Raw genomic sequence first — 20,989 nt, 5'->3', positions numbered from 1 at the left:
CTCTTGATCTTCTCTAACTGTGCAGTGAGCACATGGAATTTGCTGCACTGAAGAGTAGCACTGACGATACCAACACTTCATTTCTAGCAACAACCAAGGCTGAATTTAGAAGATAGTATTGAAAAGATACAAAAATTATATTTCAGGTCATGCTCCATCCTAAATGACAACCCTTTGAAAAGAAGTGGATGCAGCCCCTCAGCCAACCACAGCAGATAATGTAGGCTAAGTCCTAAAACCAAATGTTCCTAGGGACATGGCTCCTTAGCCACTTCCCAGAAGTGCTCCTCAGTTAACTACCAGCACACTCATACTTAAACACAGAGGTTTTTTTTACCTTTGCTCATTCACCTTCAATGACCAGAAGCTGTTCTCGGAGGTCTGGAAACAGACAAGAGACAGTAATTCACAATTATTCACACTGCTCCACTCTATTGAGGAATTTGTCTTTGTGGCACACATCATTTTGGATGGAGACCAGAGCAGGACTGCTTCAAGATCATGCATTATGTGGGATGCCTTGGACACTGCTCCCACACCATTGCTCTGTGAATATTCTTATATACTTCAGACAGAAAAAGGCAGAAAAAGCCTGAAATCACAGGGCACTGCAACGATGCACAGAGTAAAATCCAGTTTAATGCTTTCCCTCGGCATGCAGATCAGAGAATATAAACAGGTGTTTACAATCTCAAAACAACCAAGTTGACAAGCTGGTCTTTAGGAAGAAACACATGAGATGGAAAGATGCATACGTTGGGATGAAGGAGGACTGTAAGAGATGAGATTCTGTCTATTCAGTGACAAGAAAAAACTATAGGACAAGCATCCCCATCACTTGTACCTCAACTCTGCACCTCTAGCAAGTGGCAGAAACAAGCACAAGTAATACCTGTGAACAGAGATGCTTCACAGTGACCACACCCTCACCTCTCTGGGCACAGTTTTCTGGGTCTGGTTCCCTTCTTCACAGCACCATGGTTCTTTGGCATTCCTTTCTACACAACATTCTTCAGACTGCTCGAGATTGCCATCAGCTTCCAAATTCCACTGGCTGCTTTGGTAGGAGTATTTGTTTCTCCTTCCTTCTCTGCTCATGTTCATACAATCTACATCAGGATGTTCATGAAAGCCTTCTTCAACCGCTGTACCCAAAGGATTGGACTGGCTGCTGCCCACTGCAGCCATTCTTCTGGTTGTTTGTGATCTGGAGTGACATACCTCCTCTGACTCCTTGCTGCACTTAACATGAGACTTGTTGACTCCTACAGATTTAACACTAAGCTGCTGGCCTGGTCTAAACTCTTTATCTCCAGGATGAGAAGCAATGCTCACACACATTTCTGCAGGAGTCCCACACATGGTTACACCAACATTCCTCTGAGCACCCCCCAAATCTGTCTCCAGTAACACCTGCAGACCCTCTGGATCCAGGCTGGCTGAAAGGTCTTTCTGCCAAGACTCAACACATGGAGACCCCCCATTAGATGTCTGCTCTCCTTTAACAACCTTTCCAGGAGAATTACTTTTTCTGTGAGCACAAAGACTACCAGTTTCCAGAGATGGCTTTACCGGGGACTGGCATCTGAAGAAAGGGGAGCAATTGAAGGAGGAATCTGCCTCTGTATCCACTAGCCTGCCAGAGCCCATTCCAGAAGCAAGGGTATGTGGTTGGATGCCACCTGAAATTTCGGTTCTCCATGTGTTAGAGCCAATGTATCTGTATCTGTAAGAGCCAGAGAGAGGCTCAGCAGGACTGAAGTCTCTTGTCACTGCAGTAAGGCTCCAGTCTTTAGCAAATGGGACACTCCATTTCAATCTTGCCTGAGCAGCACTGGTTTTTACTGCAGCTAGCTGTTCTCCCATGGTCAGGATACTGGGACCTAAGTCATCAGGAGCAAAGTATGAATGGCCAATGACTGGAGAAGACTCAGACTGCAGTGGGAGGGAACTCCGTATCCCCATCAAAGCACTTTCTTGCTTAAGCCCCTGGACTGAACAGTACAAGCTAGCAGAAATCTGTGAGGATTGCAAAAGAGACTAAAAAGACTCCAGATTAGATGGATCAAGATTCCCCAGGGTCAGGGCTGAACTGTGACAAGTGTTCAAACTTTCACTTGAGCTCTTTAAAGAAGAACCCACCACTAACTCATGCCTAAGAGGGGAATCTGCAGCATGAGATGACAAACATGCACTGACCACTAAAAGGTTCACAGGATTCATACAAGAAGCAGCAGAAGGCTGATGCTGTTGGCTTTCCACCAGATAGTCACAATTCTTGCTCCTTCTTTCTGAATAGTGATGGTGAACAGTGGGTATGGAGCAGCTACTAGCTGCCTTTGCTTCCTGATGGTGGTGTTGAGGAAAGTCAATACTCTCTCGCTCTTCCTCCCTTCCAAAACACAAAAGCCTCAAGGTGAAAGTGCCTCTGGGAGAGATACACAGCAGGGAGGAGTGACAAAGCAAGATGGGGACTCTGTGAACTACACACTTGGAGCTGTGCTGCTGCAGCTAGAGCACAGACTACTCTGCTGCAGCAAGCAGGAACTGCAGAACTGGCTGGCAGTGTCTGGGAACGGCTGAGAAGGGCAGGAGAGATTAGTCTGTCTTCAGACTTGGATCTCTTCCCATCTGACAGAGGTGTGGTACACAGCTAGCCTGTGCTGCTGTCTCTGGGCTTTTACCAAATGCTGCAGCCTCAGGCCAGGAATGAGAAATGTCTACTCCACTTCTAGTGCCCAAATACAGATTGAAATTCACGTTCTTCTGAATGTTTCTTTGCTCTGAAGAAAAACAAGAAGAAATATAAGCAAAGGACTGCGAGTATTTCCTATCTCATCTTGCCTAGTTTGCCAAAGCCTTTGGGTACTTTCCTTGTGAATTTCTTGTCTCTGATCCACCAGCCTCAGTCCTGAAAGTGTTATGGACACTTCCTGTTTTTCAGCAGACAATCGTATCTGGCAGAGCAGGAATAAATGAAAAGGACAGATTCAGTTCTCTACAAAAAACCTGGAAAACAAAGACTTCCAGCATTATACACCAGCAGCCTCAGAAGGAGTCTGTTAGCAAGGCTGAATTATCCCAAGTTCAAGGCTACACAGACTTATTTCTTTTTGTCTGCACTAAAGGATGAAACCATGCTTACATATCCATAAAAGCCACACTGTCCCCTAATCTGGAAAATTTACAGCATACCTAGGAGACCTACTTTGCAGTCTAGCCACTGAGTCTGATGGTTATACATATAACATTCATGCTGAAAATGGATTCTTAAGTTGCTGCTAACAGACAAGTGCAATTTGAGAGGACTGTGGTTCCATTCCCTCAGATTTTAAAAGCAAGTTGTCAATCACTGTCATTCTAACCACCATTCTTTTCCACCTCTCTTTTAAAAAATGAAAATGGTATTGTATAAAGACACACACATCTCTACCATCTTAAAGCCCCCTAGTCAATCTGAGAAGAGACAGCAACGAAATCAATGCCCATTGTCTTTTTCAAACACATTCTAATCCCAGAAAGCCTCCTGCCAAATTGCACTGTTTCTAAACTGTGTTTATCTCATTCTCTTCTAAAAGAACATTTGAGGCTTAGTTGTCCCTGTTTGTAACAGCTCATTTTTCCCTCTCACGTGCAAACTCCTTCAGTAATCACCACAATCTGGGGAGCAAACACAGTTTCTAAAGCAGCAGGAGACGGCCAGGCGGTGCTGCAATTATCCCTGGGAACTGCTGTTACTGCCTTTCATGTATCACCGAGGGTGCCATGAACGGAAAGATCCCATTATTTCTTCCAGACCAGCTGAAGTTGGCAACTACAGAGTGAACAGACAAAGCACAGCTGCCTTCCTTAGGGTGCCTATCACTGCATGAAGTATAACCACAAAATGCAGCGGACTGGTGTTGCACCGCAGAAATATCCAATCAACACGCAATGTATCACAAAAGGGTGTTACAAAGGATTTAAATTGCAAACCAGGTTTTTCAGTGTTATTTTGCTCTGTGAACACCCAAAACCTGGCTCTGGACTACCTTATGCTCAAGAATCTGGACACAATCTATTTTCTTGGTAATAATCTATTTTCTTGATAACTTGTGATTTTTTTAAACTCTCCATTTCAATTCTTAGTGCTAGGTACCAGGTTCTCAACACATCACCATGGTTATTTCAGGTGCTGTCCTTCACCTCACTCATTCCTAATTTCAGTCTCATTGAGATCTGGAAGAAATAGTACCCTTTCAGAACCACGTTTGTCTGCCTTCTGAAATTGCTACTCAGATCTTTAACATAACAACTTTTAAGCAGTAAACTGCAAAATCCATGACCAACGGATTTTATATTACTTTTTATGATTCCAACTAAAACATTTAATGCATGTTTACTATATACACACTTTGCAGCAACACACTAATGCATTAAAACCTGAAATAAATTCAATTAAGCAAATAAAAATTAAGATGATCAAGTTATTTCTGTTGTTATAAGCAAATAAATAGCACAGTTAATGAAAAGTTAATCAAGCTCCTTCAAGCAAATGCCATTGCAGCAATATGGTAACAATGCCCGTAATAAACACATTTAAGCACACACAGCGCTTATTTCCCCGATCCCCGCAGATCAAGACTGATTCATATCATACTCCAAGCAGGGGTTTGCTCCGAAATCACACTTTAGCTGCCTTAGAAAGCAGTTTTTTTTCCTAAACACTGCTCAGCGTTACAAACCAAACCAACCATCACCGCGGTCGCATGACGCCTGTGAGATCAACAAGCACACCCAGCGCTGCCATCCGTGGGTGAGGAGCTTCTCACTCCCACTTCGGCATCCTGGGACACCGTAGGTGTCCCAGGATGCCGAAGTGGGAGTGAGAAGCTCCTCACCCACGGCCCAAGCTCCACTTACCCACTCCGAGAAGCAGCGGCCGCACTGCTGGGCCCCGGGGACTCACCACACATGCCCTTCCTTCACGGCCACAGCCACCCCGAGCCCCCTCAGCGCCCGCTCCAGCTGCGGCTCCATAAGCAGCTTATCCCCCCCGATTAGGTCGGTGACCGGGGCTACAGATGGCCGGGGAAAGCCGCTCTGGGCTAATTAAAGCCGGGGAGAGGGGGGATCACGGCGGGCGGGAGCGGTGCCTGTCCCGGGCAGTGCCTCAGCACGGCCGCCACGTCTTCCTCCCCAGCGCTGAGGGAGGAACCTGCCCTGGGCTTCATCCTAGGGAGCTGTCTGCTCACCGACAAAACCCCGGGCACAGCAGGACCCGAGGATTTAAAAAAAAATACAAAAAAAACCCAAACAAAACCAGCATCGCACCTTCTGGGTGAGGAGATCTCGCTGAGAACCCCACGAGAGGCCCACCCAAGGCCATGCTCTGGCACAGCAGCTCCGTGAATCCCCTCACGCCCTCCTGAACCAGGTACAAACGCTCTCCTCCTCCTCAGCCAGGAGAGGGGTCTGTTTTTATCATCACCTCTGATTTACTGCCCGAAATAGGTATCCTTGAGGCACTGTAAGATCAGTGTTACTCGTGCCTTGCTTTGCTTCTTGGAGCTCCCAAATGTACTGAATTTTCCATATAAAAGCACATGGCAGGTCAGTTAGATGGGTATTTCCAATGTATAACATCTGGGAAGGCCTCGCTAGATCTAACTGATTGTGCCAACACCCAAACCCCAGAGCATTAAAAGCAGTTGATTTTCAGTCTTTGGTCCATGGATCTAGGCAAAACAATCCTGAGCATTTAAATGTCTTATTCAGGGCTCTGTGCTGTCACTGTACAGTTGTAAAGAGCTGGAAAACCCCATTCACATAAAGGCTCTGGAACTCCACAAGCCCCAGCAATTTCTGCCTATTCTTTCCCTTCTTTGCCATCTAAAGCCATGAACAGACCAATTCCTAGTCTTGTGCCTTATTATATGTAAAGCCTGTAAAAAGAACATATAACACTTCTATGGCATTTACCACGTGCTTGGTTCAGGTACACCAAGAGGTCAATGTAGTGCTTGTGCAGCAGAGTAGAAGAAGAATCTGCTGACGTTTGAAGCAATCAAAGTTGGGAGAAAACTGCTTGGTTTTAAAAATACAAATGGCATGTTTCTGGAGGTTAGAGCAAAGTCAACAGGGGTCTTGGTTACTGAAGAATCAACACAGCAGAAGATCTTGTCAGGAGAAATGCAGTCGTAAAATAACAGATATAAACTTTGACAATGAACTTGCTTCAGAAAAATACCTATCTTCCTAGCACTAGAATTCTGCCAAAGCTAACATACTCATTTTCTTCTGTAAATGAATCCTGTTGAAATTTGGTTGTTTGTGTACTTCTGGGGTTTTGTTTGTTTGGTTTTCTTTTTTTTAGAAACTTACCTGAAAGTCACAGCAGGACAGATTTATTGTACATAACAACAGAGTCTATAGTTTGTCACACCCAGTGGAACTCACATCTACAGTGTAAATAAGTCCATCTTTCCTCAATCCCCATTTTAGTAGCCCAATTTCCCACCCACACAATTATATGCAGTATTTTCTACTTCTCAGAGTAAAGCTTAGGCTAAAAGCCCTGTAGACCTTCCCCCATCATGACCCTCCCAGATTGCCTGGCTACAGTCCCAAGCCCCTCAGGAAAAGCTACATTTTCAAATGAGACATAAGTGACCAGTGTAACTTTTTCTAACACAGAAAAACTGTGTTCATTTTATAGTTTTCTTAGAAAAATTTAACATTTCAAGTTCTGTTAAAACAGGCAGCTGAAGGCAAAAGGATATTTCAAGGCACAAAGGATCTGTAATCTACATTCAACAGTCATTTAAGTATCCTGAAGGACATTCAACTTGCATAAGAGCATCACTTAATAAAACCCAATACCAGATACTGGGAGCACAAGAAGGTAAATAATGCCATCAAAAACAGCTCTTTGGAACTCCCAGATGTTTCCTGGAAATATATCTGCATAACATCAGGCTACACTGTATTGCTTTAGGAAAATCCATAAGCCTTTTAAACATTGCTTGTCCAGGAGTACTCTGAGTGGTTCTCTTATAAAGAAGAGGAAGCACAATGGAAGACTGCAGAAGGTGCATCCAGTCACATGTACAGAAGGAGGGATTTAGGGCGAGGGAAGAAAGGAGAGTGCTGGGATTACACAGTGCTTAACATGACACCTCCAAGATCTTCTGGACTTACAGCAGAACCCATCTGCCTAACCTTTAGGCAGGCAAAAGAAATATCAGATCTTCTCTTATTTTCCCAGCAGCAGGGGAGTATCTTCAATGGGAGGAGTGGGAGGCTGGGCAGGGCAAGGGCAGCGTGTGTCCTGGGCTGCAGGTGCCTCAGTAGGGTGGCTGGGCTGCCTTGCCTGAGGAAGGCCACTGTGGAGGCGAGTCTGGCTGACCAATGGGCTCGTAGGTGCTCTGGTCCTGGCCTGCACTGGTGACACCTGCATGGAGATGGAAGACAACAAGCTCAGGACAAAGGCAAAAGCACAAGAGCTGAATGCTCTAGAAGAAACTAACAGCTCAGGAACACACATTTTACCAGCTCCCAGCACCTGTGGTCTGTGATCCTCACTAAACAGGCAGGAGGTGAGAAAAGTCATCCTTCCAACATGCCTGTTCTGTCCTTGAGAACCACTCTCTTAGCAGCCACATGGCTGTGTGGAAAGCAAGACCACAACACCCCATAGCAGCACAACAGGTTCCTGTAACAGTGTATTTCAGCAAGATAAAGTGTATGAGAACTCACAGAAAAATGAACAGACAGAGGCAGAAGCTGCAGGAACTGTGGCTACCTGACAGCATAGATTTAAAGGAATTATACATCCATGAAACACTCTTCCCAACAATGCAGCTATGCCTCAAGTGTGGTACCAAATTTGAGTCCAACCATGCTCGTAACTGCACCATGAACAATTTGTCTGTGCAAAATCATGTTACTGTCTAGGGGATGAGCAGGGAAAGAGGAAGCAGAGAATATCCATGGACAGCTCTTTATCTAGGGGCCAGACATTTGCCGTGGGGAAAAACAACCTAAATCACAGATAGCCATTAGACTATGAGGGATTTGTTCTAACCAGCAAGGATGCTCCCAGGCAACAAAGAGGGACTTAGTGTAGAAGGAAAACAAGACAGAAAAGGCCAAGAAAATTTCAACATCACTGGGTTCAAAAGAAAATGCCAGATAGCAGGAAAATAAGAAGAAATTTGTCAAGCACATTCATCACAAAGCAACACACAGGACTGAAAATCTTGTAAGAAAGACAGTTCAGGAGAGGATATGAAACTACAAAGTGTCTTAATTCCCACCTGTGCCTGAGAGGAGACTCTTGGTTTGTCATAGTGTGTTTGAAAAGAAGTGCTGCCAAATTCCAAACAAAAGATGAACTCCTCAATGATACCAGTATTTTCTATACACATACTGAATCCCAATGACAAGCACAGAGAGCAGCTAATAAAAACTGACACAAAAAAGGCACTGCAGGTGACTCACATGCCTCCTGACCCAGGAGGCATAAGACATATCCATCTGGATTTTCACAAGTAGCTGGCAGAGATGACATCCACACTCCAGTAGCAGAGAGGTGCAAATACCACACAGTGCCCTAAGCCATGGTTTCTTCCCATGGCTTCTCCTCCCCCCTGCAGGTTTCCACCCCTTTTCACAGGAGTGTGATCTTTGCTACCACCACAGCAGAATAAGAGACAGCTTCCAGACACTGTAATGTAGGTACACTATCTTCTGTCCTGCACAGCCTTCTTAGGATGACAAACAGAACTGTGACAGGCTGCAGGTTCTGCCAGCATGAATTCAAACAACAATCCCTGGCAAACAATCAATCCCTGGCAGCTGCTCAGGCATGAACTAGTACCAGGAGTGCTTGGCAAAGCTGACCAAGACACAGAACATCTAGCCACAGCCCAACCTCTCTAACAAATCCTCCACATTATCATTTTCAAATACAACCAGGGGAAAAATTAAATGTCTCCAAGCTAACTCCCATCAGGTATACATAAGTCCCATTTTCCATGTGAGGAACAAAGTCCAAAGCAATCGAGGTAAATAGGACATGTGAGGCCCACATGGAGTTAGAAATCCAGCTTTATTTCCCTCTTGTTCATAATCCAGCCAGAGGAAATACTGCCTCTACTTTCCCCCAGAAGGAAAAAAAAAAGGGTTGACAAAGAGAGAACACCCAGAAGTTTCCAACAAATGCACATAAATGCAGGAGGAAGAAGAGAGGAAAAGCCTCCCAACACCATTGTGGGGAAAATGGTGTTGGGATGTCAAAATCTTCAGTTCTGCAAGGGAAGAGAGGAAGAATATAAATTTAAGGCCAAAGACACACCAGAACAACAAAATGGGATAACAAACATGAGCAAGCAGACAAGCAGCCTGTCTGCCTGGACTGGAGGGCAGAATCCAGTTGCACAGAGCTCAGGCTGAAGGGTCCAAAGTGCAGTCCTGAGGAGGTGGCCCACACTGACAAGGAAGCAGAAGAAGCACCCTACCTATGTTGAAGGTGTACTCCCCTCCACGCTCCCGATACATCCGATACACCAAATAGCAGGACACGGGCTTGAGGAGGAGACTGAAGATGGCCATGCCTATACTGAACCGCTTCGCATCACTGAGGAAGTCGTGGGAAGGGTAGAAGATGGAGATGTGAATGATGTCTGTGAGGACTGTGAGCAGCAGGCCAGCCAAGAACTGGAAACAAGGACAGAGAATGGGACATGAACAGAACAAGGGTTTAACCACTGACAGTAACAGTCTGCATCTATTTTCTGCTAGAGCTATGTTGCACAATCATCCTTCACCCCAGTATCACACAGCACTCTTGGTACTGCCCCAGGCAGACATATACTCCTAGATGAATGATCTTGTATTTCATGCCTTTTCCTCTCAGATATCTTCTTATAATATATTCTAGAATTGTTTATTTTTGTTTGCCAATTTATTCAATGTTCAGAAGAGGGTTTTTCAGAGCCCCTCCAACTGAAGCATATTAAACACTTTGAGTCCTCATCTGTTATTACAAGTCACACCAGCAGGTTGTGAAAAAAAGGAAGAATCAAGTATGTCTCATCTCTGAGAAGAAAAATAATTGACAGTGAATGCTTCTCACCATGGTTTACAGAGTTCATAGATTTATATGTTCTCTTACAAAAAAAAAAACCAAAAAAAAACCAAACAAACCCACCCAAACAGAGAACTTCTGTATTGGGAACAGCTGAAAATCATCAGTAGCTCAAAGACTCTGCCCTCCACCCTCCTCCTGAGCAGCCTGGGGGGGATCAGTACTCTTACACTCACCATAGTTATGGCATCAAGGGAATCTCGCTGCACAATGGCCCAGATCCCCACTGCAAGGACACTGAAATTTCCCCAGGCATAGGAGAGTGGCAACATGTAATTCATGCATCCCCTGCCAAATGAGACAAAAAAATCCAGCTCACGTTCACAATAAACCTGCAACAGTTTGGTTTCATCCCTGTTCCCATACAAACACCTCACTCTTAGATTTAGGATCTTCTTGCACACAGGCACAAACAGGGAGTGCTGATTCCCAGGGAACATCCCATTCCTAGTTTGACGGAACACCCTCTTCTCCCCCCAGCCAGACACTAATCACTCACCACACTGTGAGCAGCCAATGTACCAGAATGATAGCCTATGAAAAAAAACAAACAAACAAACAGGAAGAGAGGTTAGCATGTTGGGAGAACTCTGGGAGGATCAGTGTGAAATGGCACCATCTTGTTCCCAAGGGATGGGTGGAAGAGTGGCTTGGACCCATGAACCAGTGCAGAAAGATGGTGAAGCAATTGGGACAGTGAAGACAAAGCTATTTTTCTCCACATCTGTTGCTGAGTATGTCCTGTGGTGCTACACTGTAGTCATTCACTCTTCTTGTCATCTCTGTCAACATCTGATTCAAGGACCACTTAGCCTTTTCTAAATGGGTTATTAATTTTGGAACTCCAGAAGAGATTGCACAGAAAGCCAGGCAATCTGATTAATGCTGTGCTAGCATAGTTCATACATGACCAATCTGGCATCCCATCACCAAAAAGGCCATGGATAGCCATGCCTACAGCTCCCAGAATTTCCCTCCAATCCTGAGCAAATCCTTCTTTTACCTCCTTCCAGTCTGTTCAGAGCAGTGGTCCAGTCTCACTGCAGTATTAACAGACCTGAAGGCTTCTTCCAGGACTCTGTGAACCTGATCCTGCAGAGCACACAGCTCTTTTCACTCGCAGTGAAGCCACTAGGTCCAGTTGCCAACAGTGCCCTGAGCAGCAGTAAGACAATGCTGTCACAAATTCTGTACTTTGCAAGTGTCCTTGATGATCATGGTCCTTGTGCTTATTGGAACAAATCTAAGAAGAAAGGCTGGTACTGTAATAAGTGATACAAGGATTCTCTTCACCACCACTTGCCATTTTTGTAACCAAGGAAACATACCCTACATGTTTATTCAGAGAGCGAGCATATGGGAACAACAATATATCATTTCAGGCTTTTTCTATACCTATAAGCCTGCTGGTCGCTCCAACAAAGGGAGGTCCCTCATATTTCCTCTCTAAACATTTGTGAAAGCAAGAATACGGGAGACAGGCTCTATCAACAGCCTCATTAAAGAAAAGCTGAAGCCTGGACATATCAGAGGATCCAGGGGATACAGGTGCACTTTAATTTTTTCCTAGCCATGAGAAAGGCTTCAAATTGGCATTTCTGCTGACCTTGGTATTAAAAAAACCAAACCCACATTACCAAAACTCCTCTGAAGCACACTCCCCGCCCCCCCTCCAAAGGAAAAAAATAAAATTGGGAAATGAGTACACAGCAAAAGCCTAAGTTACTCAGTGGACACAGGAAAGCTGTATGCAGATAAGAGCATTAAGACACACAAAGAAAATTAAGACCTACTGATATCCTGCTAGATTCCTTGACTTAAAACATCTCTCTGTGCTCTAACTTAAAACAAAACTAGTTGCTGAGAAGAGAGTGAAGCTGTGACATAAGTGAAGCATAATCAGGAAAGCACAGGGGTGGCTCAGGCTGCTCTGCCAGGACAGCACAAGGCAAATGCCTTCCTGCTCTTCCTTCACTGCAGCGCCCCATCACAGCTGCTGAGCACTCACTACACTTTGCTGTAACTTCCAACACTGCTTAGACAGATTTTTATTAATTAATTTTTTTAATTGTTCATGAAAGCTTACAAAATGTTTCACCACCTCTCATGCTTCCCCTGCTCCCAAATTGTACCACAGACACACTGGAAAACTGCTAATCAGTAAAATACAAGATGTTATTGGATAAGAATGGAGACATGCAAATAGCATTTACTCAAGAGACTATCACAACATCAGGAAAATTCTTAATTAGGTAGTATTTAATTGCATGTTATATATCCCCAAGACCCCTCAAGGCTCACCAGTTAACATAATTAGGCAGGGTGGGTTTTTTTAAAAGCTGTCTAGATCAATACTGCAGTTACTAAATTATGAAGTATGTTTAGTAATCAGCATAAAGTCAGGTAAACTAGGACTGATACTATGAATGACTGCTGAAATAAAACCAAGATATTCCTTTTTTAGTTATTAGTCCAGTTTACCTGACAGTTCTTCAGCACACTGTGGAATTGGCTGGGGGTGTTGTTATGCTTTAACATAGAAAATATAGTGTTAATGCAAAACTACAAATTACTATGTGAGATTAGTTAATTTGCAGGCAGTCTCCTGATAAGACAACAGAAGAATTTAGAATTTTTTCCATCTATGCAAGGACTTAAGTCTGTAGCTAAGACAGACATATGTTTCTTCTTTTTGAGAAAATAACTCCAAAGTTCTTGATGAACTAGTGGTGAGAGCAGAAAATAAGAAAGGTGGGTCCTTTGTCTCCATCTCTTCTGGGAAAAAAAGATGGCTATGTAATTAAAGCACCCCATTGGAAACTGGGGAGAGCTAAGGAGAATTCCTATCTCCTTTGCAAATCCCAGCATGCGATGAAACTAATTGCCAGGCATAAAAAGAGCCTAGGTCTGCCAGGGTCTCATTAGATGGGAAACTCTTTGGAATAGGAACTCCTTTAAACATCTTCAGCACAGAGCTTAGCACAAGATTTAATTTTGACCAAGTTAAAAATGAAACAGTTCCAAATTCCAATTATTTTCTTGTATCTAAATTTCTATTTTCGAGTGCGCTCACCTACTCTATGAGTGACATTCACCTGAGAACACACAAAACCAAAATATGAATCTGAATGGCCACCTGTGAGGATGCTCCTCATTATTACAACACAGTGATAATAATGAGAGTGCTTAAGCAGTGGGACAGGCTGACATGGCTCTGTTCTTATTTTAAAACTCAGCTGATTTTTGAGTTGAGCTATTTGATCTAACTTTGCAGTTTGCCTTGCTTTGAGTAGGAGGTTTAATCACATGGCATACAGACATCTCTATTATCCCTTGATTCTGTGACTTAGCATTTAAAAATGCCTAAGCACAAAATGTGTGTTTCTAGGCACATGAATTGTAGGGCATTGTCCAGACTTGATCAAAATCAAACGTTGTATTTTGAGGCTCTGCAGGATTATTTCAATAATCATAGGTGTCAAGCTGTCATGACAGAAGTATGGCTGTGCTGCTTCCCCCATGTTTTGCTGAGCATGGCTGTTAGAACCAAGCCAGTAGATCCTGTTCAATGAGCATGTTCCCCACCCACTCCAGGGCAAAGCTTAATTTTATAGCTCTGCAAGTAGCTTGAAGAGCCACCCCAAGGCTAAAAGACTGCTCCATTCTGGCACAAACACAGCTCAGTCATGCAGCTTTCTTGGAACTACTTCTATCACAAGGCTCATCTTTATAATCTCACAGAACCAGTAAGCAGATCATGCCAATGAATAGTAGCAGTGGGTGTTATTTCCAGGTCCTTCTGAGTAAGAATCTTTCCATCTTTGTGGTATTTTACAGGGAATCAGGCCCTAACTCAGGAGCAGAATGAAGTGTAGGTACAACTATTAATTCCCAATTCCTGTCTTTGCAGCTCGGAGCAGAAGTGGCAGACTTGACAACAAGGAATTTCTTAATGCTGAAAACAGTTTGCCCAGGACAAACTCCCACTTATCTAACAAGAGATTGGGAAATGGTTGTCTGAAACAAGAGAAGGAAGGCAACATTTTAGTTTTGTTGTCTTTGTGACTCATTCATTGAAAAGTCAGCATTTTTCAGCTCCTCTATCTCCACTTCCCACGGTAGAACATGTATTTCATGTTGGCAAACTTTTTAATTAAATGTCCTTCGTTTTCACTGTTGTTTCAGCATGGAAAAAAAATAATCAAACCAAGTTAAAAAATAAAAGCAGAAGGCAAAATCTTTTAATCTTCCCAGTGCCCTGGGAATCACACAGTAGTCCAAACTTGTCAGAGCAAAGTATCAGCTAGTTTCCAGAATGTAATATAATCCACAAGCAGGGCCTTGAAAAATCCATTTGCTTACTTGTCTCTAATGAGGGAAGTTGCTTTTCTTGGTGAACTAGTAAGAGGGGTATTCATCATTATACGAACAACAATCTTTTCTTTAATACAGCCACATGAAAGCTGTCCTGTAAAAGCTGAATTAATAATGGTGCCTGAGATAATACTCTTCTCCCATCCAACCCATAGGCAGCCTGGTCCAAGGCCACATCTCACAGCTTAACAAATCAGCAAAAAAAAGCCCTGACGTGATCTGTGATGCTTTCAGTCTCTGGGCAAAGCTTTAACCAAAGAAAGCACCTGAACCATGCTTATTAAATGAAATCACAAAGTAGTGCAGCTGGGAAAGGACACAGACACCTAGAATCTCAGGGCTCTGAAAATGTGAAAGACAAAAAAAATAGAGGAAAATGTCACATGTCTGGTAGCACAGAAGACATCAGAATCAAACGTCAGTATCAAAGCAAACACAGTGTGATTTTAACATCCACTGCCAGAAGCAAGGAAGCGCTTCTTCCAAAAGTGAAAAATGTTACATTACTGGTTAAGTCTCTTTTATCTCCTTTCTCTGGTTATCAGATATTCACTGAAATTTCCAAAGTGCCCACAAGTGGAGCCTGCCCTCCCCAGCAGAGAAGCAATTGCAGTTATGTATCAGATGATAAGCCCGAAGTACGTGGGCTTATTTTTCTAAGATACCTTGCCTGACAAGCAAAAGCTTTGTCTCCTTGGGATCTTGTGCAGTGTTTTTCTTGGCTTAGCTCTGATCAGCTGAGCTAGAAACCTCCATGGTCACTAGTTAATAGCCAGCTCTTGTCTCTGCCCAGTCCTTGGCCACTTTAGCAATACCCCTGAAGTAGGGGCAAACTCTGGAGTCATCACCTGGTGGGTTTAACCAAGAATCATAGAATACACTGAGCTGGAATAGACCCAGCAGGATCACCAGCTCCTGGCCCTGACTTTGGAGTCATCACCTGGTGGGTTTAACCAAGAATCATAGAATACACTGAGCTGGAATAGACCCAGCAGGATCACCAGCTCCTGGCCCTGACTTTGGAGTCATCACCTGGTGGGTTTAACCAAGAATCATAGAATACACTGAGCTGGAATGGACCCAGCAGGATCACCACCTCCTGGCCCTGACTTTGGAGTCATTACCTGGTGGGTTTAACCAAGAATCATAGAATACACTGAGCTGGAAGTGACCCAGCAGGATCACCACCTCCTGGCCCTGCACAGGACACCCCAAGAATTCCAGCCTGTGCTTGAGAGCGTTGTCCAAAGGCTCCTTGAACTCAGACAGGCTGGATGCTGTGACCACTGCCCTGGAGCAGTTCAACGCCTGATCACCCTCTGGGGAAAACATTTCCCTGACAGCCAACCTAAACCTCCCCCGACTCGAATTCATGGCGTTCAGAACTCCTGCAGCCTTTGCCCATGCGATTAAAAAAAAAAAAAAAAAAAAAAAAAAAAAAAAACACAAAACCCAGAAACTTCAGTGTTTCCTGCTCAGAGGGCTCGGCAGCTCCGAGCAGGGCCTCGGCCAGGATCCGGACCAGGCACACGGCCGGAGACCATGCGAGAGGAGCAGGACACAGCGGGGCCGATCCCAGCGCCCATCCCGCTGCCGCAGCAGCCCCCAGCCGCCCTCCCGGCCCCCGCCGAGCCCCGGGGCAGGGCGAGCCCCTACCTTGAGGCTGACGGCCGGCAGCTCCATGGCAGCAGCCCCGGGACGGCGGCGGGGCCGCTCACGAGGGCTCCGAGAGGGGCGGGGGGAGCCGGGACACCGCCCCGGCCCCGCCCGGTGCGCCGCGCCCGGGGCCGGCCGGGGCGGGCAATGGGCCTGGGACACCCAGCCGGGAGGGAGGGAGGCGGCTGGCTGCGTCTTATCAGAAGGCTAATTAATTACTTTGTTGTACTGTGTTATTCTATATTATATTACACTATGTTACAGCTAAACTGAATCTGCCAAGCACTCAACTCTGGTCACGCTGCACAGAATCTCGTGACTGTCAGCCGACAGTCCCGACACACACACACACACACGCTTGGCCCCGATGTTATGAATAAAAAGTTATCTATTTTTTTTTAATGTTGCAGAGTTAAAACCAAGTCAGACCATTTGCTGTTAAGTTAGTTTCATTGTTAAGAGTTCTTCTTCAATTACCTGTAAATGGTTGGTGATTAATCATTGTCACCCTGATGCTTGCCGGGGAGGGACACCCGGACAGACCCTGCAGGTACCAGGAGAATGGGAGTGGCATCAGAGCCAGTATGCAGATGAGAAATGCAATGCGCCCCGAATTTTTACAGTTTTCCAGGAAAACCCCTAAAATTACGAGCCAACATAGAACTAAGTGACCTAAGTGACGTCTAAGGATGGGAACGTAGTCCAGTACCTGCTTGGATCCTTTTTTGCTTCTCACCCTAACCTAAAAGATCTTGATTAAAGAGACGACTCGGGGTGTTGGACCAAAAGGAGGAATCTCCTAATCTCCCGTGAGGACGGAATCCCCAGCTCTGCCTGCAGACCAGCAGACATCGATTTCTCCCCACCTGAGCTGATTCTTCTTAATAAAGGCATTTAAAAGGAGAAAGATCTCCTGCTCATTTATTTCACCTGACAGGCCAAGGAAGCAAAACACCCTCACTCTGGGTAAACAATCTCCATATTGCATTCTACTTTGGCACAAACACAGGCACAGCAAATGAGATAAGAATAGCTTTTCCTTTCTCTGAGGTTCAGAGAACGTGAAACCCAGAATATCCTTAGGAAGCCGTGCCTTGCTTTTGTCTGTGAAGAGAAATGTGGCTGCACCGAGGGGCTCTGTTGGAGTTGGCCGAGAGGCAGCTGGTTGGACGTGTCCCAGTGGAGGTCGGGGTGCTCTGCCTGCCTGATGTGAACCCCACAGCTTCTGATCTCCTTCATGCCTCGAGCGGGTGCCACGAGGATGGTGCCAGACTCTTCTCAGCAGTACCCAGTCACAGGACGGTGGGCATAAACTAGAACACCAGAATTTCCAGCTAAACATGAGGAAGAACTTTACGTTGAGAGTGGCAGAGCACTGGGACAGGCACCCAAGAAGGGCATGGAGTCTCTCTGGAGACATTCCAAACCCAACTGGACACGTTCCTGTGTCACCTGCTCCAGGTGACCCTGCCTTGGCAGGTGGAGGGGGTGGCAGGGAGCTGGATGAGATGATCTCCAGAGGCCCCTTCCAACCCTAACAATTCTGTGATTCTGTTTTAAAAGCCACCATTAAGTTAAAAATATGCATATATCAGTTTCTTGGCTGCAAACACCCAGACAAAGTGTTCACAGATCAGTTTGTTGGCTCCAAAAACCCAGCCAAACTCCCTTCTGCTTGCACATGCAATGCAGTGAGACAAGGCTGAACATTATACTTTGATTTTAATCAGTGTCTGGGAAAGCTACTGTGTGCAAAGGACTTAACAGCTTTCTGCAGGAAGAGAGTTTTTGTGCATATATGGGTGGTGTGACCAAAAAGTAAGGAGTGACAAAGAAACTGTTGATAGACACCAGTATAAAGGTTATTTTAAGGTGGTAACTGTGCTCAGCTATGTCACCCAACAGCTAAGTCAAGTTAAGCTCAGTCTTAGGGGTTGAGCCAGGTAGCTAGGATGGCTGGCAGCTACTTAGTTGCTTCCTTTGGCCCTGGATTTTTCCCTAGAACTAGATGACTGAACCCTTTGCCTAAAAGCCTGGTACAAACAACAAGTTCTTCACTACTTATTCTGAAAGAAATGTGGTTTCATTTTAGAGCTAGAGAAGCTGGTAAGTGACCAATTCAACCTCACACAGTTCAGCTATAACTTACCATTTCCTGTCCAGTTCATACCAGCAGCCTTCTCCCCAGGTCTAGCAAATGAAATAGCAGAACCCAGAGGTCAGGATGACATTTCTCAAACTCTCCCATCCTTGCCTAATGTATGCTGTCTGCAGTGTAAGGCTGCAATGTCTTACTAGGTTAGTTCCTTTCTTGTAATTATTCCTTCTTAAAGAAAAGATGGGGCCTCTAAGAAATCATCTGGGTCAGAGGTTCATTGCAGAAGTTGGATGTGGAAATGCGTGAGTCATCCTTCAGTCTCATTTCCAGTTCAAGCAATGAGAATTGTGCAGTGCTGGACCTACCATCAGACATTCTCAAACAAGGCACAAATGTAGTGCTCTCCAGCGTGTCCTTGACCGTGTCCTGAGTGCTATTGACTGCTTACAGCAGCACACTTCAAGATTTCCCAAGGCAAAGCATTAAATGCCAAAATGAAATCACCTAGAAAATGCTAGGAAGCATCAAGATAAAACTGACTGGCTGCATAGCTCAGAAGAATAGTTAAAAACCCAAAAAGGCTGTGAAAGTCCCCTCAGGAATCTCTGAATATGTCACTTTCTAATGAAATATTGAAATATAACTCATCTATTGCCACATGACACGTGAGCTGTACCTTCACTTCCAGTATTGTGTCTTGCCTGGACACATTGCTGTGTCTTGCAGGGAAGTCCTGCCTCTATCTACAGAAGTAGTGGTATCAAATGAGATCAATGCTAGTGGTTCCAGTAATGTCAAGGAATGACTGGATTTCAATGTAAATGACAAAAATATAGGACACTTGGGATGGGGGGAAAGATAGAATAAATAGCCCTATTGCTGGCTCAGTGCTGTGTGTGAGGTGCACAAGGATGCCCTTCTGCCAAGACAGGTGTCTGTCAAAGGAGAACTGTTTGTTCTGAAGATAAATTCCACTGTCCCAGTTAAAGGATAAGCACTGTTAGGATGCAGCATCATGTGGGTGTCTTTGGTCCCTTCAGCATTCTCACTCAGCCTGAGACAGTCTCATTATCATTTATGCAGCGTGAGCCATAATTTGAATTCATGTATCCACTGTTTAGCGCAGAGCAGTTCCCCTTGTACAATAAAAGCACTTGATTTCATTTTGTTCATCAATGTATCATGCAGCTAATTCATCCCTGCTTATTATATCCTGGGCTTGTATGTCATGGACTCAAGGGAGTCAGGAATTATGTCATGGATATGAAAACAGTGACAGCTATGACTGACATTATGCATTTGTATGTCTCTCACACTTGTGTACTGGGGGTTGCTTGTTTTTTATTTCTGCTTTGTGCTGGTGTACCTTGTAAATTGCCTCTCTGTGTAAGCCACTGTCTCTTTTCCCTTCCCCAGGTTTGATAAAGCAACACAACATGGTGAGGAAGATAAGCAGCAAGTTAAAGAAGGCCTGCAGGGAGAAGCAGGTTACCCAGGAGACTGGATACAGAGATTTTTGTGACTAGAAGACTGCTCCAGGTGAGTTCAGCTCACTGCAACCAATACCCAGCAATTAGCTGCTTTATGCAAAATCTGTTGTTTTTAAAAATCTATTGGTTTGCTTGTGCAGACTGAGTAAAAACCTAATACACAACTGGATACCCTTCTGATAGCATAAAAGTGAGGCTAATAAGGCAGAAATGCTTTCCTTTGCATTTTCAGGACACTGTACCCTTGGTGTACAGATAAGGTAAGATGATACCCCAATTCCATAGGGTTAATTCCATTGAGTTAATACAATTGCTCCTGCTGTCCTTATCTGGCCCTTGGCGGTGGAGAAAATCTCACCCCTCATAGTTCTGCCCTTCTTCCCCTCTCTAGGGGTTTAGTCTGAAGACAACTAAAGGCTGCAGCTGACATCAGCATCTCTGAGTTTTGCCCCTGGCTATGGAGTTGAGAGCAGTGAAGGCACCACCTCAGCACAAATACATATATATTAGCCACAAAGCCTTTCTGAATAAGTAGTGAGGAAGGGCATATAGAAGTTGCCTGGCTCTACAAACTCCCTTTGAAATCCCAGTGGGAAATCAGCGAACAGAATCATTATCTGGATTGGAGGGGAAACTGAAGGCATTTTGTAAAGCTGGTGGAAAGTCTCCTCCTGCAATTGCACTGCAAAACAGACTATGGCAAGGTGATTTGGGGAGTGGTGAGGGTCACATTAATGTGGTGTCTTGACAAATGCACTTGGAAGTCCTTCCTGATCTCAGCAGCAACGAGCTGCTCCTCTGATTTTCTAAAATCTAACTAAAGCTTTGAGATATAATTAAGAGACCACTCTTCAAGGTTCACTGGCACTCCAGAAGATGAACTGACACACCAGAAGTGGTTTTATGAAGTACATATGCTCACTCAGAACATTCCAAGAAAACAACAGCCCTTGGGTTTTTTTTCTGATTAAAAATATGAAAGAAATGTTTTTTCCAGGCTTCATGTAGCAGAGAATGACTGGCATGGATGTGAACAATTTGGTATAGCTTGGGTTTCAAATTGAAGCACTTTCACACACTGTGGATTTACAATGGGATAATTACTGGGGGAGGGAGGGAAGAGAGAGAGTTTCAATAAAACACCTCCAAGCGAAAATGAATGCAGACTATTACAGACCTGAGACAGAATGATTCCCAAGAGTTTTAATTTGTGCTTCCACTCCTTGCCTCTCTTGCAGTCAT

At 44.6% G+C, this 20,989-nt stretch overlaps 2 protein-coding genes and 1 long non-coding RNA gene across 13 annotated transcripts in view; 1 reads left to right on the top strand and 2 right to left on the bottom strand.

Moving 5' to 3' along the window:
* Window positions 1-6,511, bottom strand: part of C22H1orf167 (chromosome 22 C1orf167 homolog) — an 18,713-nt gene extending 12,202 nt beyond the window's left edge. For 2 of the 8 annotated variants that reach the window (XM_064396985.1, XM_064396987.1), the window contains exons 1-2: window positions 931-4,727; window positions 338-381 (exon numbers count right to left, since the gene is read on the bottom strand). In XM_064396985.1, the coding sequence (XP_064253055.1) occupies window positions 338-381; window positions 931-1,965 (1,079 nt within the window). In that variant the 5' untranslated portion in view covers window positions 1,966-4,727. The other 6 variants (XM_064396983.1, XM_064396984.1, XM_064396989.1 and 3 more) reach the window with 6 other exon arrangements.
* On the top strand, window positions 5,126-20,989 carry LOC135285070 (uncharacterized). Its single transcript, XR_010350080.1, has 3 exons — window positions 5,126-5,416; window positions 19,674-19,796; window positions 20,139-20,989. It is a non-coding gene; the product is annotated as an uncharacterized LOC135285070 (long non-coding RNA).
* Window positions 6,658-16,382, bottom strand: AGTRAP (angiotensin II receptor associated protein). 4 transcript variants are annotated; one of them, XM_064396997.1, is made up of 6 exons: window positions 16,160-16,379; window positions 11,133-11,284; window positions 10,629-10,663; window positions 10,306-10,417; window positions 9,501-9,699; window positions 6,658-7,432 (listed from the first exon to the last, which is right to left on the bottom strand). In XM_064396997.1, exons 4-6 carry the CDS (start codon window positions 10,408-10,410, stop codon window positions 7,326-7,328), a joined length of 411 nt encoding a protein of 136 aa, XP_064253067.1. In that variant the 5' UTR covers window positions 10,411-10,417; window positions 10,629-10,663; window positions 11,133-11,284; window positions 16,160-16,379; the 3' UTR covers window positions 6,658-7,325. The 4 variants fall into 4 exon arrangements, with proteins under 4 accessions (XP_064253067.1, XP_064253066.1, XP_064253069.1 ...); XM_064396996.1 differs by lacking the exon at window positions 11,133-11,284 and having other exon boundaries at window positions 16,160-16,375; XM_064396999.1 differs by lacking the exons at window positions 10,629-10,663; window positions 11,133-11,284 and having other exon boundaries at window positions 16,160-16,382.

This window comes from Passer domesticus, chromosome 22 (assembly GCF_036417665.1).
Source record: "Passer domesticus isolate bPasDom1 chromosome 22, bPasDom1.hap1, whole genome shotgun sequence".
NCBI lineage: Eukaryota > Metazoa > Chordata > Aves > Passeriformes > Passeridae > Passer > Passer domesticus.
This window is presented reverse-complemented; position numbering and strand designations above follow the sequence as displayed.